Source organism: Myotis brandtii, unplaced genomic scaffold, assembly GCF_000412655.1.
Source record: "Myotis brandtii unplaced genomic scaffold, ASM41265v1 scaffold236, whole genome shotgun sequence".
NCBI lineage: Eukaryota > Metazoa > Chordata > Mammalia > Chiroptera > Vespertilionidae > Myotis > Myotis brandtii.
The window spans coordinates 88,093-109,770 of NW_005358901.1; the positions used below are offsets into that span (position 1 = coordinate 88,093).

The 21,678-nt window shown below is 38.2% G+C and overlaps 1 protein-coding gene across 6 annotated transcripts in view; it reads left to right on the forward strand.

Annotated features, from left to right (window-relative positions):
• The window catches only part of CCDC25 (coiled-coil domain containing 25), a 61,697-nt gene that overhangs the window by 828 nt on the left and 39,191 nt on the right, over positions 1-21,678 (forward strand). For 4 of the 6 annotated variants that reach the window (XM_005866642.2, XM_014540075.1, XM_014540076.1 and 1 more), the window contains exons 2-4: positions 6,140-6,187; positions 13,428-13,467; positions 17,587-17,638. In XM_005866642.2, the coding sequence (XP_005866704.1) occupies positions 6,140-6,187; positions 13,428-13,467; positions 17,587-17,638 (140 nt within the window). Of the gene's footprint in view, positions 1-6,139; positions 6,188-13,427; positions 13,468-17,586; positions 17,639-21,678 lie in introns of those variants that run through there. The other 2 variants (XM_014540074.1, XM_014540073.1) reach the window with 2 other exon arrangements.

Below are 21,678 nucleotides of genomic sequence, written 5' to 3' on the forward strand. Positions count from 1 at the left end.
TTCGATATACTTCCTCGGGGACCCCCTTAACCCTCCGTGTATGCCTTTGGCATTGTACTTGGGGTATTAAACGCCGTCTGCTCAGCTAGAGTGTAAACCCTGGAAGGCAGGGACAAGATCTCTCTCTCTCCTGTTTCCCTAGCATAGTGCCTGGCTCATAATAGTAGTTACTCAGTAGATGGCTTGTTGGGTAAATGAATGTAATCTTTTTACTTAACAATAGCACGCTTTGCTGTTGCTGCTGACTGTGCTTGCTTGTTAAAGGTGAGCTCCATGCTGTTTCTGTGGCCCTCTTTTTTTTTTTTTAATGGGTACATGGCGTTTTGTACTTTTCTCTTTAGAGATGAGAACATTGAGGTTCAGAGAAGTTGTAACTCACAGACCCAACCTATTCAATTACACTGTCACATCCCATTATTTTTCTCAGCACAATAGTTTAGACTTCCACGGTGTGCCATATGCTATTTCTCTGCCCCTGTAGATTTGGTTTGTCGTACCCATATTAAAATCACTACACACAAAATTCAAACTAGCCTGAAAAAAAAAAATCGTTATAGGCCCCTGAGAGCATTTTCAATCCTTCCTCTGTTCTGTTTTGCTCCCTCTGTCATAAGATCACTTGAGCATCTCTTTGGAGCTTCTCCACTCATGAACATCCCCAACAACACAGATATCTATTCAAGTTCAAAAGGGAATAAAAAGTACAGGCAGGGTATACAGGTACTAAATGTGTTTTTATGCTGGTTACTTTATTCTCCTCAAACTATTCTAATTCTTTGAGCACCCCCCCAGCTTCCACCCAGGCATTGCTTCGATATACCTCTTCGGGGTCCCCCTTAACCCTCCGTGTAAGCCTTTGGCATTGTACTTGGGGTATTAAACGCCTTCTGCTCAGCTAGAGTGTAAACGCCTGGAAGGCAGGGACAAGATCTCTCTCTCCTGTTTCCCTAGCATAGTCTATGCCTGGCTCATAATAGTTACTCAGTAGATTGCTTGTTGGGTAAATGAATGTAATCTTTTTACTTAATAATAGCACGCTTTGCTGTTGCTGCTGACTGTGCTTGCTTGTTAAAGGTGAGCTCCATTCTCTTTCTGGGGCCCCCTTTTTTTTTTTTTTAATGGGTACATGGCGTTTTGTACTTTTCTCTTTAGAGATGAGAACATTGAGGTTCAGAGAAGTTGTAACTCACAGACCCAACCTACTCAATTACACTGTCACATCCCGTTATTTTTCTCAGTACAATAGTTTAGACTTCCACAGTGTGCCTGCCATATGCTATTTCTCTGCCCCTGTAGATTTGGTTTGTCGTACCCATATTAAAATCACTACACACAAAATTCAAACTAGCCTGAAAAAAAAATCATTATAGGCCCCTGAGAGCATTTTCAATCCTTCCTCTGTTCTGTTTTGCTCCCTCTGTCATAAGATCACTTGAGCATCTCTTTGGAGCTTCTCCACTCATGAACATCCCCAACAACACAGATATCTATTCAAGTTCAAAAGGGAATAAAAAGTACAGGCAGGGTATACAGGTACTAAATGTGTTTTTATGCTGGTTACTTTATTCTCCTCAAACTATTCTAATTCTTTGAGCACGAGTCATACATGTACAGGTGCCCTTAATAGAACAAGAGTGCTTCAGCAGATTTGTGAATCATATTTTTCTCATTGGCTCCCATTATAATGTCAGAATTGCTTTCTGTTGGAAAAATATTAAAAATAATAAAACTGCATTTGTGCAACAAATCTTTTAAAATTGCAGAGTTAATGGAAAAATTATAACTTTTCCCGAAAAAGAGTAAAACTACATATTCCAAACGGAAAGAAAACAACTTGAAATGCAGAATCTTCAGGAAATGACGTTGTATAGACGGCCAAGCTTTTCAACTAAGTGGTTACCACATAAAACATTTTTTTTTATTAAGTATCTGACATTTATTTTGAAAATTTTACTTTAAATATTCTATTCTTTTTTAAATTTTGTTTTATTGCTTAAAGTATTACAAAGAGTATTGTATATGTCTCCTTTTTTTCCCCTTCATGACATTCCCCCGGCCTCCCCTATCCCCCAGTGTCTTATGTCCATTGGTTATGCTTATATGCATGCATACAAGTCCTTCGGTTGATCTCTTACCTCCCACTCCTGCCCCCCAACCCTCCCCAGCCTTCTTGCTGTAGTTTGATAGTCTGTTTGATGCTGCTCTGCCTCTGTATCTATTTTTGTTCATCTAAAACATTTTTTTTAAATGGGGAGAAAATCTCAGTAGAAAGTGTTTGCCTTTCCTTTTGTTTTAAGATTGGTATCTCTGACTAAAATCTGTTCAATTCTATTCTTTCATGCTTTCTCATAATGGCATAATGAAACATTAGCTTTATTATATTTCCAGTATCAAATTCAAGACCATGTGTTTTATGGACCCACAAAATACCTGCACTTTGCTCATGAAGTCCACTTGTACTTTTAGTACCTTTAATAGCATCTATCTTAGGATAAATTGTTCTGTAAATTATGAAATTATCACAGAGCCTCTAAAGTTGGTTTGGTTGCTACCCCTGAATCAGGTCTCCTCAAGATGATTCGTTCCCATACTCATCAACTCTTTTATTTGGATGAGAATAATAAAATAATCCAGTTTATTTTCCCTTTATTTCTTTTAACATGGAGAGGAGTTTAATTCAGGCTTCTTGCTCAGCAATTATGCTCTTTTTTATTTTTTATGTTCTATTTTGACATAATTGCAGTCTTTCAGAAAAGTTACAAGAATAGTAAAAGATTTCCTTTTATACTCTTCTCTTAGATTCCTCAAATTCTTAACATTTTACCTTTTCTAACCAAATTCTAACATTTGCCTTATCTTAATTTTCCTCCCCCCAGACACAGACACGCACAATTTTTTTTCCTGAACAGTTTGTTAGTAAGCTGCAATTTACCCTTAAATACTTAAGTATTTTTTTTCTAAATTAAGGGCATTCTCTTATTAAAAGACATTCTTAATTAGGAAATTAACATTGCAGCAATACTATTATCTAATCAGCCTTTACTAAGTTTTCATCAGTGTCCTAATAATGTATTTATAAGAAAGGAAAATTACAAATCATTGCCGAATTCAGTTGTCATTCATTACTCTTTAGTCGCTTCTAATCTGGAGCATGTGCTCAGTTTCTGTCTTTCATGACACTGTTAGTTGAATTGTTTTGTAGAATGCCCCTCAGCTTGGGTTACTAGCAGTTATGTTCTTAATCATCTCATTTTATAGGGCAACCATCCAGACAATCATCTGTCATTCTCTTGGCTTAAGTTAGATAGCTTGGCCAACACAAAGACAGCTTTATTTTATTTTAATCATTTTTAATATTAATTTTGTTCTGATTGCAAAAACCATCTGTATATTCTGTGAGCAAACTAAGGTAACTGTTGCTAAGATGTATATCCTTCCGTACATATAAAGAAAATGGGTGCATATATTAAAAATAGATATTTAAATATGTATATGCATACTCAACTACATATTTATTTTTTACCAATTGAATATTACTGTATAGAGAGAGACAAAAATACTGTGGCCCTCTCTTTTTAATGGGTACATGGCATTTTTTTTAATGGATGTACTATAATGTGTTTAACCAGTCTTAATTAGTGTTTAGGTTGTAAAAAGAACATCATTGTTTGATGGAGTATTTAATTAGTAGGATATATTCCAAGTGGTGACATTATAGGATCAACAAGGTACACACATATGATATTGTCAGGTTGTGCAGAGAAACTCTGAAACACTTTTTCGTTTTATTCCTGTACTTTTGGCATTTGCTATATGCCATACTAAGGCCTTATCAAGCTAATATAGTGCTCAATTGTAGATTAGTACCTTATTTCTGTTACCTAATCAATGCAAACATTCTCTCAAGATAATTCTCTCAACTACTTTCAAGTAATTATGAATTGTAGTCATTATAACTGCTAATTGAAGGAATTGGGAGTTTTCTCTCCCCAAGAGAGGCAACCACGATTGATGACTTAAGGAAGTATTTCATTACTGAAAGTACAGGCAATCCTGAATTTTAGAATTTACAATGAAAGAATGCTGCTCCTTGGCCTTCAGAGCTCCACTCGCATGTGGTAGTTCTGTGTTCTGGAGTGACAGCCAACAGACTGCCCCTAGCCCAATTTTGTTTTACTGTACTTTTGGCATTTGCTATATGCCGTACTAAGGCCTTATCAAGCTAATATAGTGCTCAATTGTAGATAAGTACCGTATTTCTGTTACCTAATCAATGCAAACGTTCTCTCAAGATAGTTCTCTCAACTACTTTCAAGTAATTATGGATTGTAGTCATTATAACTGCTAATTGAAGGAATTGGGAGTTTTCTCTCCCTAAGAGGCAACCACGATTGATGACTTAAGGAGTGTTTCATTACTGAAAGTACAGGCAATCCTGAATTTTAGAATTTACAATGAAAGAATGCTGCTCCTTGGCCTTCAGAGCTCCACTCGTATGTGGTAGTTCTGTGTTCTGGAGTGACAGCCAACAGACTGCCTAGCTCCATGGTCGGCAAACTGCGGCTCTTTGGCCCCTTGAGTGTGGCTCTTCCACAAAATACCACGTACGGGCGCACATACAGTGCGATTGAAACTTCGTGGCCCATGGTTTTCGGCCTGGACGAGTCTATTTTGAAGAAGTACTGTTGATATTTGGCTCTGTTGACTAACAAGTTTGCCGATCACTGGTAGCCCAACCTTGCCACCTGTGTGTCAGGCTTTGTAGACTGAGAACCCAGTAACTGTTAATTGAGTTTAGATCCAAATGGGGTCAAATAAATTTTGGTAGACTAGCTTGGAAACCCAGTATCCAGTTAGGTTTCAATTAGAAAACTTAACTTTTTGTTTTACTCCAAATGGAGGATGCCCTCCTTAAACACTAGCTCAGCAAAATAAATGTCATTCCTAAGGTAAGCCATACCCGGAATATTTGGTTTGATTTAGGATAATGGTTCCTAACGTTGATTTCACACTAGAATCACTTGGAGATCTTTAAAAAAAAACAGTGCCTGCCCCCAGAGATTAGGATTTGGTTAGTCTTAGGTGGAGCTGAGGCATCATTAGGTGACTCTAATATGTAATCAGAATTCAGAGTAACATTTCATGACTTTTATAATGTCACTTTTACAAGTTTAAGAGTCATGTTTCTTCCTAATGGGACAGGGAGCCCATTATAATTTGTGGCACACCTGAAATATAATGTAATATTAGCTAACTAGAATTATGAAAAATAAAACTTGGCTAAGTATAGGAACCTATATAAGTGATTGGGGTGACGGTATTGTATTGTGTTTTTTTTGTTTTTAATTCTTTTGAAGAAGGCAAAAGCAAAGAACTGAACTAAAATTGCATTGAACTCTATTAAGGAAAGTAGCTATCCTATATAATAAAAGTCTAATATTCTAAGTGTCCAGTCGTCCATTCATCCAATCAAAGCGTAGTATGCTAATGATATGCTGAGGCCACTCAACCACTTGCTATGATGTGCACTGACCACTAGGGAGCAGACAGTTGACTGGTCGACCAATCACTATGATGAGCACTGACTACCAGGGGGTAGATGCTCCGATTGGTAGGTTAGCTTGCTGCTGGGGTTTGGCCGATTGGGACTGAGCGGAATGGGCAGGACACTCCCTAGGACCCTCCCACGGTCCCTCCCTGACCCCGATTGTACACCGGTGGGGTCCCTTGGCCTGGCCTGCGCCCTCCCAATCTGGGACCCCTCAGGGAATGTCGGAGAGCTGGTTTCGGCCCAATCCTGCAGGGCAGGTCAAGGGACCCCACTGGAGCATGAATTCGTGCACCGGGCCTCTAGTTTTTAATAAGGGTCAGTAAACTTTCTGTTTGGGCCAGATAGTAAATATTTTAGACTTTGTGTGCCACATATCTATAACTTGTTCTTTCTTGTTTTGCTTTTTTCAACCTGCTGAAACATAAAAATCATTCTTAGCTTGAGGGCTATCTAAAAACAGGGCTGGATTTGGCCTATGGACCATGTTTTTTGCCAACCCCAAATCTAAGCATTTGTCACTTGTTTTTCCCATGAAACACTTTTGGTGATGAAGTTATCTAACCACTTTTTATTTTTGTTTTGTCTTAGTTAACTCATCTGCTTACACTATTTACATGGGAAAGGATAAATATGAAAGTAAGTTTTCAAAAGCATTTGATTTTGAAATTTCCAGAAGGTAAGTGTTAATTGCTTTTCCCCAATGGTTTGTTGGATATGAGTTTTCAACTACTACTAACCCATTATAAAGAACTCTCAGGGATGAACCTTCCTAAAATTTAGTTATATTAGATGATATTTAAGCTAATTGGACCACCTTTTTGCTCAATAGAAACTTTACAAAGAGTTTTGATTAGGTTGATATGACTCAGAGGTTAACCTTTGCTAGTTTAGATTAAATAAAAATAATCTGTGACTTGGACTTTGAAAAGATCATTTTCTGCACATTTTTACCACATTTAAGGTTAGTGGAAACCTATCTATTGGTTTTCTTAGGCTGAAGATGGCTTTTCTTTAACTGTATTTTTATTGTTAAGACTTACAGATGTCCCCATTTTCGCCCCCTTTGCCCACCTTCACCCAGTCCCTATCCCCCGAAGATGGCTCTTAAGTCATGAAATGTTAACAGTTTTTATCTAACTTGGTTGACCATTCTTTTCAGAATCAAATACATTATTTCATACCATACACAATCATATAACTAAATGGTGTACACACTTACGTAACTGAAACAAAAATTTACAAAAAAAATCCATATCATTTGCTGTGCCCTCTAATTTCAGTTTTTTTATGTTTTAAAAGCTACACTCAGCCTGTTACTTTTTTGACTCTCTCATGAATTGGAACTAAATCTTAAAAAGAAAAACATTGCCTGAGGGGATAACCTTTTTGACTGCAGGAGGGAGATGAAAGTGAAATTTAGCTTTCTTGACCCAGAGAGCAGTGAATCCACAGTACTGACCCTCAGGGTACAGAACACAGAAGTGAGGGAGAAAAGAAAAGCAATAAGAGCTCCAGAGAAAAATGCCAGAATTACTCTTCTTTAGGCTTAAAGAACACAGCTGCTTATCTCTCAGGGTAGTGTGATGTTTTGGAAAAGATAGCTCTTAAATCAAGCCAATTTGGGTTACAATTCCAGTTTTCTAGCAAACTAGCTATAGTTACTTAACCTCTTTGAACCTCAGATTTGTTAGCTGTAAGAAGATGATCAAGGGATGGTATCTACCTTGCAGGGTTGTGACGATTAATGAAAGAGCCTGAGTAAAGTATCTGAGCCATAGTGGGCACTCAGTAAGTAGTAGTTACCATCACTGGAGCTTCTTTAGTTCCTCAAAGCTGCCTCCTTCTCCACTGGGAACACTCAGGGTTGATGGCTTTTCTTAGTAGTCTGAGAGCTGGCTAATTCACTACAATCACCTTTCTTTAACCTCCAGGTATTGCTTTCTGTTTCTTTTCTAAAACCATCAGTGTCTGTTCTAGGTGCAGTTTGAAACTGACAACAGTTTAAACTTGATCCTTTAAAAGAGGCAAGTATAACGTTCTTCAGTATGAGACATTTTACATTAATGAAATAAATAAGGCCAAAAGTTAAAAGATGTCAAAGAGCAGTGATGTAATTATATACAGGCTGTCCCCCAGAAATGTATACACATTTTTCTGGGATAGCTCAATTGATATATCTTTTCAGATTTAACCCATTGGAATTAATAATTATTCAAAGTGTGTATACATTTTTGGGGGGACCCTGTAGTTAGTATATGTATATTTATTTATATTTAAAATATGACATGTGTATAATATATAGCATATATGATATATAATAATGTGATAGGTAATTGTTATATAAATATAGTTATAAATCAGATCTATATAAACAGTTTAGAACTTTGCTATAATACTGGTTGCTATAAAGCAGAATCAGTATAAAGCAAGACTGTCACATCCTAGCCAAGAGAAAAAAGCAAAACAGAACAATGTAACTCATTTATAAACAGTTTTTCCTTATAATGAATTTATGACATTGACTCTGGGTGTGACTTAATGGAGAAGCTGTTTGCAATACAGTCAAATCTCGGTTCTCAAATGTCTCCCATTTTGAACGATTCTGTTCTTGACCAAGTTGTTCCCAGAAAAATGTCTTGGTTGTCAAACAAAACTTCGGTTCTTGACCTGACAACCCTTTCATGCTGATACCTATATGATTAGTCGTCTCTCAGGTGACAAAGGAGAAAATGCATGAGTATGGGTCAGTTTACTGTTAAACCTCACATTGTTAACATCTCAGGAAATTGTACAGTGAATATTTTGGTGTTTTTTGCTTTTGTTGCTGGAATAGATTAATTTAACTTACATTATTTCTAATGGGAAAAAATGATTTGGTTTTCTATCAAATCGATTCTTGAACAGCCTTCTGGAACGAATTAAATTCAGGAACCAAAGTTCCACTGTATATCAATACTAAGGTTTATATTTCTCCTAGCAACCCATAAATTGTCATTGGTAATTTGTGTCTTTTTTCATAGCATCCTCCTGATGAATGTAAGCTGAAGAGGGCATGCTACCTTCCTGTATTACATAGAAATAAGACACAGTTATAAGAGCTACAGTAGATATGGGTCCAAACCTGACCAAATCTACTTTTCTTTCTGTTAGCAAGTATGCAATCCCAAGACTGAGGTTACTGAGAAGCACCTAAAGCAGAGCTGCTGTGTGTGGTTGTACAGGTTTTGCACTGCAGTTCGGGGCTGGGACAGGGGGAGAGTCTCTTATAATGAAGAGCTGCCTTGATTCTGGCTCACACTGATGGGCTGCCTGTGGTGCTGACTGACCTGAAGAAGCTGTGCTAGTAACATTCCCCATGTCTCTTATTCCTCCCATGTTAGTTTACTCTTTGCTGTGTCTATTTGTGTCAGCCTCTGTGAATATCCAAAGAGGAAGATTTAGTCTGTGTCTTCATAGTATTCAGGTAGAGGCACATACTAAAACAAGTATGGGTCAGTTTTGCTGTGAACTTCAAAATGCTTAAAAAAAATAAATAAAGTCTATGAAAAAGTATGGGCAAAATATATTAATAGCAAATACTGTCGAAGTGGAGGGGGCAGAGAGTAAATGTGACTTGGGCAAACTGGGAAAGCTTTATGGAGGAGTAGATTAGGATGGGTTAGATTGTGGAAGCCTTTATTTAGCCTGTTTTCTTTGGTGTGGAATCCTTTAAATGTCCTTTAGAGGAATTTAAATACAGAAATAGAAATCTAGATATAGAATTTATGTCTACTTATGTAAATTTAGATTCTATCTAGAGTCCACTGGAGTGGTGTTTGCTGTCACTAAAATATATGTAGGAAAAAAAATCTAGGTATGTATAAAACACTTTCCCCCCAAAAATTCGTGGAGTCATTTGGAGGCATCATCTTTTCTAGTCTGCTTTGTAAGAAAGGTGTAATATATATACGTTGCAGCGCAGAAAAGTAGTGGAAGCATAGAGTCAAATTTCTTATAAAAATTTTTTTATTATTTTGATTATTTTTTTTGAGAGAGGGAGGGAGAAAGAAACATTGATGTGAGAGAGAAACATTGATTGGCTACCTCCTGCATGCCACCTCCCTACCCCCACCCTCACCAGGGATCAGGCTAAAACCTGGGCCTGGGCCCTAACCCAGAATCAAACAATGCCCAACCAACTGACCCACACAGGCCAGGGCAGAAAGGTATAACATTTTTAAAGCACCCTATCCTAGTGCTCCTAGCACATCACACTTAATTTCAAATAGCTTTGATGACTTCAGACTAAGGGCTGGATGGAATATAAATGAATTTTTAATTGAATTATTTACTTTCCCTTAACAGCTTTCAGGTATATTCCTTTTATAAGCCAGTAGGTGTCACCAGGGAGCCAAACATTGCCTAAAGCAGTGGTTCTCAACCTGTGGGTCGCGACCCCTTTGGGGGTCGAACGACCCTTTCACAGGGGTCGCCTAAGACCAGCGGAAAACATATATAATTACATATTGTTTTTGTGATTAATCACTATGCTTTAATTATGTTCAATTTGTAACAATGAAAATACATCCTGCATATCAGATATTTACATTACGATTCATAACAGTAGCAAAATTACAGTTATGAAGTAGCAATGAAAATAATTTTATGGTTGGGGGTCACCACAACATAAGGAACTGTATTAAAGGGTCGCGGCATTAGGAAGGTTGAGAACCACTGGCCTAAAGGAAAAGGTTTTTAGATTTCCCTTTATTTTTTCATGACCTGTTGGCTATTTGCTCAGCTTCCCACTTAAGCTAGTAGATGGCCCTTCAGAGAACTCATGGTCCCTGCAGTTGCTAAGAGTACCTTCATTTAGGGTTTATCATCCTTTTGCTTTTCTGGGGAAGAAATACCCCATTGAAGCTAGATAGATAATACTTTCTTGGGTACATTTAAAAAAAATACATTTTATTGATTTTTTACAGAGAGGAAGGGAGAGGGATAGAGAGTTAGAAACATCGATGAGAGAGAAACATCGATCAGCTGCCTCCTGCACACCCCCCACTGGGGATGTGCCCGCAACCAAGGTACATGCCCTTGACCGAAATCGAACCTGGAACCCTTCAGTCCACAGGCCGATGCTCTATCCACTGAGCCAAACCAGCTAGGGCAGTGGTCGGCAAACTGCGGCTCACGAGCCACATGCAGCTCTTTGGCCTCTTGAGTGTGGCTCTTCCACAAAAATACCGACTTCTGCGCATGGGCCACGAAGTTTCAACCGCAGTATATCCACTGAGCCAAACCGGTTAGGGCCTTGGATACATTTTAAATTATATATTATTTTGTTTATCTTAAAATTTTTAATTTTGTATCTAATATTTTAATGTGTCTGTATTAAACACAATTGATAGAAACATCAATGATGAGAGAGAATCATTGATCGGCTGCCTCCTGCACGCCCCCTACTGGGGATTGAGCCCACAACCCGAGCGTGTGCCCTTAACCAGAATCAAACCGGGTACCCTTCAGTCCACAGGCTGACACTCTGTCCAACTGGGACTAACTGGCCAGGGCTCTTGGATACATTTTTTTTAAGTATTTTTTTTAAATATAATTGATTTTTTTCATAACAGATAGAGAGTTAGAAACGTTGATGAGAGAGAAACATTGATCAGCTGCCTCCTGCACACCCCCTACTGGGGATGTGGGCCTCTTGAGTGTGGCTCTTCCACAAAAATACCGACTTCTGCGCATGGGCCACGAAGTTTCAACCGCAGTATATCCACTGAGCCAAACCGGTTAGGGCCTTGGATACATTTTAAATTATATATTATTTTGTTTATCTTAAAATTTTTAATTTTGTATCTAATATTTTAATGTGTCTGTATTAAACACAATTAGTTACTAATTATTCATAGCTATTAGAAGTACAAGGTTGGGCAAAAGCAGATTTACAGTTTTTCATATAGAAAATAATACAATAATTAATAAAATTTCAACAAAAGAGTGCGTATGTGCCAGCAAAGCCATGGAGGCTATTTACCCTGATATGCTATTCCATACATAACCCTATACTGTATACTTTATGAATCAATAAAAAATTTACAATTTTTAATTATAAACCTGTGTTTTCTATCAAAAAGTTTGCCCACCCCTGCTCTAACCAATTGAGCCACACTGACTGGGCGAGAGAGACATTACTTTTAACATTTAGCTATTTCTTCTATTTTATTTTCATGAATTTTGTCAGAATTTTAGACGAATTTTATTTTCTTTTTTATACTTCGGGTGTTTGATTTATTCTTTCATTTTCTGCAATTTTATAATTGAGAAGGTTTTTTTTTTAAAGAAGTAAAATGTAATCCATTGGTTTTAAGATTTTAGCAAAAGCATTTTTACAGTCAAACCTTGGTTGTCGACCAAAATTTCAGTTTTCGACCTGACAACCCTTTCATGATACCTCAGCATGATAAAAAGCATCTCTCAGGCACCAAAGGAGAGAATGCTTTTCTTGCTGGCTAAATCTACCTTTAGCACAATTTTAAAACATAAAGGGGCCATCAGGAGTTGGTAGGGGTGTAAAAGTGCTCACGAAACAGCTAGTATGGGCAATTGAATGGAGAGAAAAACTGTTGTTGATTTGGATAAAGAAAAAGCAGTTAGTTGGTGATAGCATTTTGGAGGCAGTGATATAAGAAAAATTCCTTTAAAGCTAGTAGGGGGTGGTTCAATAAATTTAAGAAAAGAAGTATGTTTATTTATAGATTAAGAAGTTCATTAGACATGTACTGTATATAAGAAAGGTTAGAATGGAATCATTTGGGGATCTGGAACAGACTAATTCAATTTACATTATTTCTAGTGGGAAAAAATGATTTGGTTTTCGAACAAATTGCTTCTTAAGCAGGCTTCCAGTACGATTTAAGTTCAAGAACTGAGGTTCACTGTATTAAGTATTATTACAGTGATTCAATTTTCTAAGGTAAGCATGTCAAGCTCAAAGGCTAACACAGGCCAAATAAGGTTTAAGTTTATGTGGGCCGCAAGAAAAACAAAAGCTTCAGTTGTCGTAGAAACGTAGGATTATTTCGATAGAGACATGCTGAATGCAAAGGGCTGAAATAAATGAGTAATCGTTAACATAAAATAATAGAACATTTTAATAAAAATTAATATTTTTTCTTGAACATTAACTTACCAGACACTGAATAACTGCACAAATTAATAAGCGTAATGCAAATAAACCTATTTTTCTTGTTCTCCGAAAGCAAAATATTTCCTGTTGCTCACACCAAACAAGTCAGTACAAGACTAAGGATGTGGCACTCGGCTGCTAAAATATTCACTGCTGGAATTAGTGGAGAGAAATGGTGTGCCTGCGTGTAAGGCCCGTAAGGGAAGTGAATGCAACACGATTATAGTAATCAGTCATTAGCGAACATTGTAGTTCGTTATTAATAAAATTATGTATAACAGGATATTATAAAAATTAAGTTACGAAATTTTTATTAAAACGTTTCTTACATAGTGTTATATTTATATTTGCTGGGCTGCAAAAATATTCGTTGTGGGCCGCGAGTTTGACATGCTTGTTCTAAGACATCATCTAACTTCTCAGCTACTCTGATTTGTCAGTTTTATTATCTTCAAATAGATCTTTGAACTTTATAATATTATTATGAAAAATTATAACAATTATAATTGTCCAGTTGTAGAAACTATTTTTACTGCATTTCCAAGCATCAAAGACTCTCTGAATTACTCATTTCTTCTTTAAGGGAGGAAAACAAAGTTGTGGAAAGGATTGATATTTCTCCCTTTCCAATTATCTATAAACTGACATTTCTTCATTTGACGGTTTTTTACCTTTTCTTTGTTCTCTCGTATTTCCCTGTAGATGAGGATCTAATAAAGTATGGCTGGCCTGAAGATATTTGGTAAGTAACAATTTGGGTTCTGCTTTCAGTGGATCATTATTTATTTTCTTAGACCTGGCCAGCCACCTGACTCCTATGATTAAAACTTTTTCCATCTTCTGCTTACACCATGTTACATTACACCTTGTTGATGTCTCTCTCCTGGAACCTCATTCTGCCTATAGAGTGGGATATGGTCTCTACAGCTCTTAACACCCCTACCAAATGCTCTCCCTGAAGATAAGCTCATGGATCCTATTACTTTAATGATAGTAATAATGAACATAATTGAGCACTTAACTATATGCCAAATACTGTTAAATGTTTACTTCCATTAGTACATTTAGTTTCACATCAACCCTGTGAAATAGTTACTGATATGCCCATTTTTCAGATAAGGAAACTAAGGCTAAGAGAAACTGAATAGATCTGCTCTGGTTGTTGCTGGCCCCCGGTTAGCTGTAGTTCTAGATCACAACTTCTCTGTCCCTCTAAGCTGCTACTCTTGGCTGCAGGTTACTTCTTTCTTCTTCAAGCTGTGGCTGTGGTTCTCTCTGGACCTCTTTTCTCCAAGTGGGCCCAGGTCCTTCACTTAATTCCCTACAGTGACAGAGTTAAGGCTGCCACTTTTTAGAAGAGTTGATTGATTTTCAATAAGGTATACAGCATTCAACATTTAGTAGGAAAAATATTACAGTGACTAACTGAAGCTACCCCTAGACTCAGTTTGCTTACTTTTTCTATGCTCCTGCTGAAGGGTGCCTCCGCTCCTGCCCCTTTATGAAGGGGCTAATTCATGACCCCAGTGGAAATGCTTTCATGTCTGTCTGCCTTCTCTAAAGTCTACATGCCAGGAACCAAGAGGCACTAGAAACCTGAGGAATTTTACAGTCTTTATCTGCCCCCTGTCCCAGCACAATGGCCCATCTTCTGAACGCAAATATGTCATCAAGGTAGACAATGCTGGTACTCCCTTACCTCAGGTGGACAATTTGCACTGCTGCTGAGGGCTTCTGGGTTGGGTGCTGCCTACCTTTCTAGGACCCTTGATTGTAAGCCCCATGAAGACAATGATCTGCTTTGTTAGATTCCCAGTACCTAACATAAGACCTGGCACATAGGTTCAGTGACTATTTGTTGGTGATCTGCTTTGTTAACTACTAGATTCCCAGTACCTAGCATAAGACCTGGCACATAGGTTCAGTGACTATTTGTTGACTTCCTAATTGACTAGCTCTCTGCCTGTGTAGAAGTGATCTCCACTGGACATTTTTTCACAATAATTGCATTCTGGTTATCTCCATTTTGAGCACCTGTCACCCCCAGCTGGATTGTTTCAGTTGTCCTTAAAGCCCAAAGATTTCCAGACTCTATCAAGGGGGATAAGAATGGCTACACCTGTTAATGTAGTTACCTTTTGTAAATTTTTAAAAAATATTTTTTTACTGATTTCAGAGAGGAAGGGAGAGGGAGAGAGAGATAGAAACATCAATGATGAGAGAGAATCATTGGTTGGCTGCCTCCTGCATGCCCCCTACTGGGCATTGAGCTTGCAACTCGGGCATATGCCCTTCACTGGAATTGAACCCGGGACCCTTCAGTCCACAGGTCAATGCTCTATCCACTAAGCCAAACCTGCTAGGGCCCTTTTGCAAATTTTTAACATGTCAGGTTTGAGGCAGAAATGTTTGCATATATTCAGATGCACCATGGGAGTAATTTGCCATAGCCTTTTACCTGGCATTTAAGAAAAAATTTAAGAAGTGGAAAATAAATTTTCCGTTTACAACGTACACCCCATGTATTATGTCTTGGGTTTTCCATTTTGTTAACGTTGACTATCTCCCGGAATATTACTGAGCCAAACTGGTGTCTGCTGATACCTAGACATCCTTGACCCTTTTGACACTCTTTAATAGTCTTGCGATTAATGACTATTGTTGAAAGTGATTGACTTACTTTCAGAAGCTATTTGAGTCTGCCGTGAGCTGGAAGAACCCTAAATGTAAGACCTGTTCTGGTATATAAACTGTCAATCCTGGAGACATTCTTGGGCCTGCTAAGAAGGATGCAGTGATCTGCACTCCAGGGCAGGTTTTCCTGGTTCACTGCCTCACTCTGAGGCTTTACCTCTGAAAGTCAACATCTGAGTGTATACCAGGAAACCTCTGAGGTGCCTTTAAGCAAAGGATTTTCCTAGGACTAAATGAGAATGGAACTAATTCATCTTTAAACAAAGGAAAATAGAAATAGTGTATGTTAGATCTCTGGAAATACTAGTGAGTATATTGAATTGTTTGTGTATTTCTTTTGGTCAAATTTTACATCAGGGGCCTTTAAGGAAAATCAGAATACAATTGAGCTATTATGGGTATATAGGAGAGTTGTTGTAAATAGAGAAATGGTTTAAAACAAGTTGGAATGGGAGAAGTTACTCCTCAGTTGAGCTTGTTTATTAATGGGGTATTTTCCTAAGATCCTGAAAGAGGGTAATGAGATATGTAATTTCTAGATTTGCACACACACAAAAAAAAATTTTTCAGGAGAGGGGGAATGCCAAACTGGAGATGACAATCTGTAGGAATCTTTTACATGGAAATGCAAATGAGTTAATGAACCAGTTGGAAAAACATCAAGACGTTATTTATACTCACTTCTTGCTATCAGTAATGGTTAAGAATAAAATCTAGCTTTGTCATAGGCTGCCAAAATGTGTAATATTTTTCTGTATCCAATTTTTCAGAAGGGGGGGAATGCCAAACTGGAGATGACAATCTGTAGGAATCTTTTACATGGAAATGCAAATGAGTTAATGAACCAGTTGGAAAAACATCAAGACGTTATTTATACTCACTTCTTGCTATCAGTAATGGTTAAGAATAAAATCTAGCTTTGTCATAGGCTGCCAAAATGTGTAATATTTTTCTGTATCCAAAGTAACTAGCAAGATGCTTAACCTCTTTAAAGAGGACATTAGACACAGCATAATCTTAACCTTTATATAGAATCACACAGTGTGAACATTTCACTTCTGAAAAAATACATTAATGCTAAGAAAATGTCTAGAGAAGTATATGATGGTATGTAATGGTGCCTCCTTAGGGTTTTATTGTACATTCTTCAGTCTGGAAAGGCAAGGACTAAGGAGGAGATGACTAAAGTTAACAGAATCACAGAGTGACAATCATGTGATGCTAGGATTCTGGGACATCACTGGGTGTTGGAAGAGAGAATGTCAACTTCATTTGGTGAATTGTAAATATGAAAAACGTAATATCCCAAAATATTCAACCAGGTGAAAAAGAAAGTATATTTTAAAAGATGTAATTAAATTGGTGGATGATAGAGCCGTAATGAAAGATAAATTTAGGACATTGGGGTGGGAGGGCATTTGGATTTTTTTGGGACAGTGTCATAAAGGGCAATCACCATGCTCTCCTAGGAGACGTATACTGGTAGTAGTGCCATTGCCAGATACAAGGCTGGGTGAATTCTTGGACTGTCCCATTTTATGATGTGTCTGTTTACTATCTTCATTCCTCACCTGATTCTTCCAGCTCTGCTTGACATTCTCTTTGGGTTGTTTTGCCATTGCTTGAAACTCAGGATGTCCCAAACCAAACTCCTCATCTTTTACTCTAAATTGGTGCCCTCTCCTCCTGTAAGGTATTTCTGTCATTGGTCCTACAAGTCTCCCAAGGCTTGCAGCATTGGCGTCTTGCTAACTACTTTTATTCTCTTCTCTTCTTAACTGAAATTCCTTGCCCTGCTTTCTCTAAGTCCTGTGCTTCAGTCAGGGACCTACCAAATCTCAGTCTGCCAGTGAAGCCTTTTGTCACTGATAGCACTTTCTCACTTGAAAAAGCACCCGTCCCCCGGCATGTAACGTTTATTGTCTCCAGTACTCATCTTGACCCTTAGTCTCACACAGCTGTAGAACTTTTCATAAAGTTTACCTTACCTCTCCCAGTTGATGGTGAGGCCTGTGGAGGCCGTGACTGTGTTTTATACTCCCCATGATGCTTAGCATGTGGTAGGCACTGAGTTAATACTTCCTGGATTGGAATGCTTTAAATGCAGGTGGCCCATGGAGATGGTTGTCTGGTACGTCTTGCTAAAAGTGGTTTTCATTCTTTGTAGGTTTCATGTGGACAAACTCTCTTCGGCTCATGTATACCTTCGATTACATAAGGTAATTGGATTTAAACATGGATTCATGACTATTTCTTTAGTGATGAGCATCATATCTTGTCCTCTATCCTTTTTTTATGCAATTAAATTGCTTAAATTAATAAATATGTGCAAAAGTGTGAAAATTAGCAAATAAAGAGATGTCTTCCCCTGACGCAGAGAATCACTAAGGGAAATTCCGGTGATTTTGAGTACTATTTCCCAGCTAGAAGCACTGCTCTATTCTGTCAGTGCAGGTGTGTTCTCTGTCACCTCTGCTTTCTCTCCCTTTCATTTTTATTGACACTACTGGACTTCCCATCTTCTCCAGTGGAGATCACGCTGTGGTTCTTTTTTCTAAGGCTCATGATTTTCCTGCATCACCAAGGGCAGCTGTTCCCAGTTATCAAGGGTTTTGGGGGTTTAAAGCACCATTATAGTAATAAAGGAAGACGTTAATGTTCCCTAGTAACATAAAACCACTATTCCAATTTGTCTTTACATCCATGTTATATTTTATATAGTTGAGTCATAGGGTGTATATTTCCAATTTGTCTTTACATCCATATGTTATATTTTATATAGTTGAGTCATAGGGTGTATATATACTTGTTATGTGTATTGCTCTTTAGAATGTTTTATTTTGGGATGATTTTAGATTTACAAAGAGTGGGTACATCCAGTTTCCCTCAATGTTAGCATCGTACACTACCACAGTAGATTTGTCACAACTTGGAAACCAACAATGGTACATTATTATTAACTAAAATACAGACTCTATTTGATTTCCTCATTTTTTCCATTAACGTTCTCTTTCTGTTCCAGGATCTAATCCAGGGTCCCACAGTGCATTTAGTTGTCATGTCTGCCTAGTCTTTGGTCTGTGACAGTTTCTCAGTCTTTCCCTGTTTTTCATGACCTTGGCAGTTTGAGAAGTATTGGTCAAGTATTTTATATTGGTTATAAAATATGATGTTTTTGTCATGAATAGACTGCAGTTATGGGTTTGGAGGGAAGAATAACAGAAAGGCCCTCTCACTTGACACAGCTAGGAAATACATGTATTTATACTAATTCATGTATACACTCATGAACAATTGTTTCTGTATCTCTACCTGTGTCCACATTTAGCTAAATAGGAGCTCGTACCATTGTCTCTGTCCAATCCATTACTACATGGGCCATTCTTGCTTTTCCTCCTTGCTTATCTGTAAGATCCTTCTCAGACCGTGAGAAACCTAGCTCCCACCATCCACCTTTTATTTGCGTATTTATTTGACTTCAATATATGTGCAAATGGTTTCAGATTTGTTAACCCATATTCCCATACAAAACAACTGTATCAACTAAAGTACAGTGTTTATGTGCAGTTGTTTTTGTTTTTTCGCCTTAGAGTTTCTAGTCAAAACAGTTTTCCAAAGTTACTTATAAGCTCCCTCTCCCCACCCCCCCAGTCCCCTTCAGTGATGTTTTGTCATAAGCTTGTAATACAATTAGATTCTTTTGTCTCAGTTGACCTTCCATCCTGACATTGCCTGGTTGATTGTATTACTCCCTCTTTTTTTTTTTTTAAGTTGTTATGTAAGGGCTTTAAAGCAGTGTTCGCCAACCTTTTGGACCTCGCAGACCACCAGTTGGCGACCGCTGCTTTAAAGTTTTTTTTAATCCTCACCTGAGGATATTTTTCCATTGGTTTTTACAGAGAGTGGAAGGGAGAGAGACAGAGAGAGAAACATTGACGTGAGAGAGACACATTGATTGGTTGCCTTCGAACACACCCCAACCAGGTCTGATGATCAAACCTGCAACCTAAGTACATGCCCTTGACCGCAATAGAACCTGGGACCCTTGAGTCCCCAGGCTGATGCTCTTTCCGCTGAGCCAAACAGCTAGGGCTATTGTATTACTTTTGAAGTGACAGTCTATAAACTTTTTCATTTTACTGTGTTATTTTCATTTTTTTTTTGACTGACTGCTTTGAGTTGGCAGTATGCCACAATTAATATGAAAGCTTCTATGTCAAAATTTAGATTGTTTACACTTTTCAACAAGAGAGAGAGGAAAGGCAGAGAGAAACATTGATGTGAGAGAAACATTGATCGATTGCCTCCCGTACTTGCTCTGATGGGGATCGAACCCACAACCTGGCTATGTGCCCTGACGGGGACTCGAACATGCCACCTTTATTTGATTGTATGGGAGGACACTCTAACCAACTGAGCCACACTGGCCAGGGCAAGAAATATTTTTTATGAACTGCTTTCTGTTTTTTCTTTTGAATTATTTTTTAGAGTAATTATCAGAAATAGAATTATTGGGTCAAAGATGTAAATAGTTTGGTAACTCCTTTTTATGCCAGATTGCTCTCTGAAAGTATTGTGCTAATTTAAAATGCTATCACATAAATACAGGTTTCCCCAACACTTTTGGCAATTTTGTAACTTAAAAAAAAGCAACCAAATACATGATGCTATTTCATTATGGTTATAATAGTCATTTAATTTGCTAGCAAGGTTAAACACTATACCCCATCTTTACTTATACCAGTGATGGTGAACCTATGACGTGTCAAAGGTGACACACGAACTCATTTTTTTGGTTGATTTTTCTTTGTTAAATGGCACTTAAATATATAAAATAAATATCAAAAATATAAGTCTTTGTTTTACTATGGTTGCAAATATCAAAAAAATTTCTATATGTGACACGGCACCAGAGTTAAGTTAGGGTTTTTCAAAATGCTGACACGCCGAGCTCAAAAGGTTCGCCATCACTGACTTATACTCTTGTTTTTGAAAACTGTATTGTAAAGGAAGAGAGGAAGATTGTGAACTCTGTGCTGGAACAAAATTCTGAATTCTCCTAGGCCACTTCTTGCCATTTTGGAACTATTTTAAGTTTAAGTTTAGAAAAAATAGAGTGTGGTGTTACCAAATTTCCTTTTGGTTCACATGAAAGTTTTTCCTTTGGGTTCTGCTGTGTTAAAAAATGGAAATACTGGTGGTTATCCCAAGTTTGCATTACCACCAGTTTTTACTTGTTTGAATAGAAGTTTTAATGTTATTTTTGTTTAGAAGCACATATTGTGCTCAATAAAAATATGTGCTCTTTCAGAAACTCTTACCTGGTTGATCTCCTGCAGTAAATGACATAGACCTTTGTACCTAGTAGGTACCAAGTAAGTGTTGGAAATGCAATAGGACTAAGTGGTTCTGAGCTCAGACTCTAGGTTTGAATCCTATCTCTGCTGCTTGCTGTGACTCTAAGCAAATTATTTAACTGTGCTCATTTCATCATCTGTAAAGGGGAGCTAACAGTACCGATTTTATTGGGTCACTAGAGGCCTGGTGCACGAGATTCATGCACTTGGTGGGGGGTTGGGGAGTCCCTCAGCTCAGCCTGCGCCCTCTCGCAGTCCAGAAGCCCTTGAGGGATGTCCAACTGACGGTTTAGGCCAGTGGTTCTCAACCTTCCTAATGCCACGACCCTTTAATACAGTTCCTCATGTTGTGGTGACCCCCAACCATAAAATTATTTTCGTTGCTACTTCATAACTGTAATTTTGCTACTGTTATGAATCGTAATGTAAATATCTGATATGCAGGATGTATTTTCATTGTTACAAATTGAACATAATTAAAGCATAGTGATTAATCACAAAAACAATATGTAATTATATATGTATTTTCCGATGGTCTTAGGCGACCCCTGTGAAAGGGTCGTTCGACCCCCAAAGGGGTCGTGACCCACAGGTTGAGAACCGCTGGTTTAGGCAGTCGGACATCCTTGGCGCTGCCACGGAGGTGGGAGAGGCTCCCGCCACCGTTTCTGCACTCTCCAGCAGTGAGCCCGGCTTCTGGCTGAGCCAGTTGGACATCCTTGGCGCTGCCATGGAGGTGGGAGAGGCTCCCACCACCGTTTCTGCGCTCTCCAGCAGTGAGCCCGGCTTCTGGCTGAGCTGCACTCCCCCTGTGGGAGCACACTGACCACCAGGGGGCAGTTCCTGCGTTGAGCATCTGCCCCCTGGTGGTCAGTGCATGTCATAGCAACCGATCATTCTGC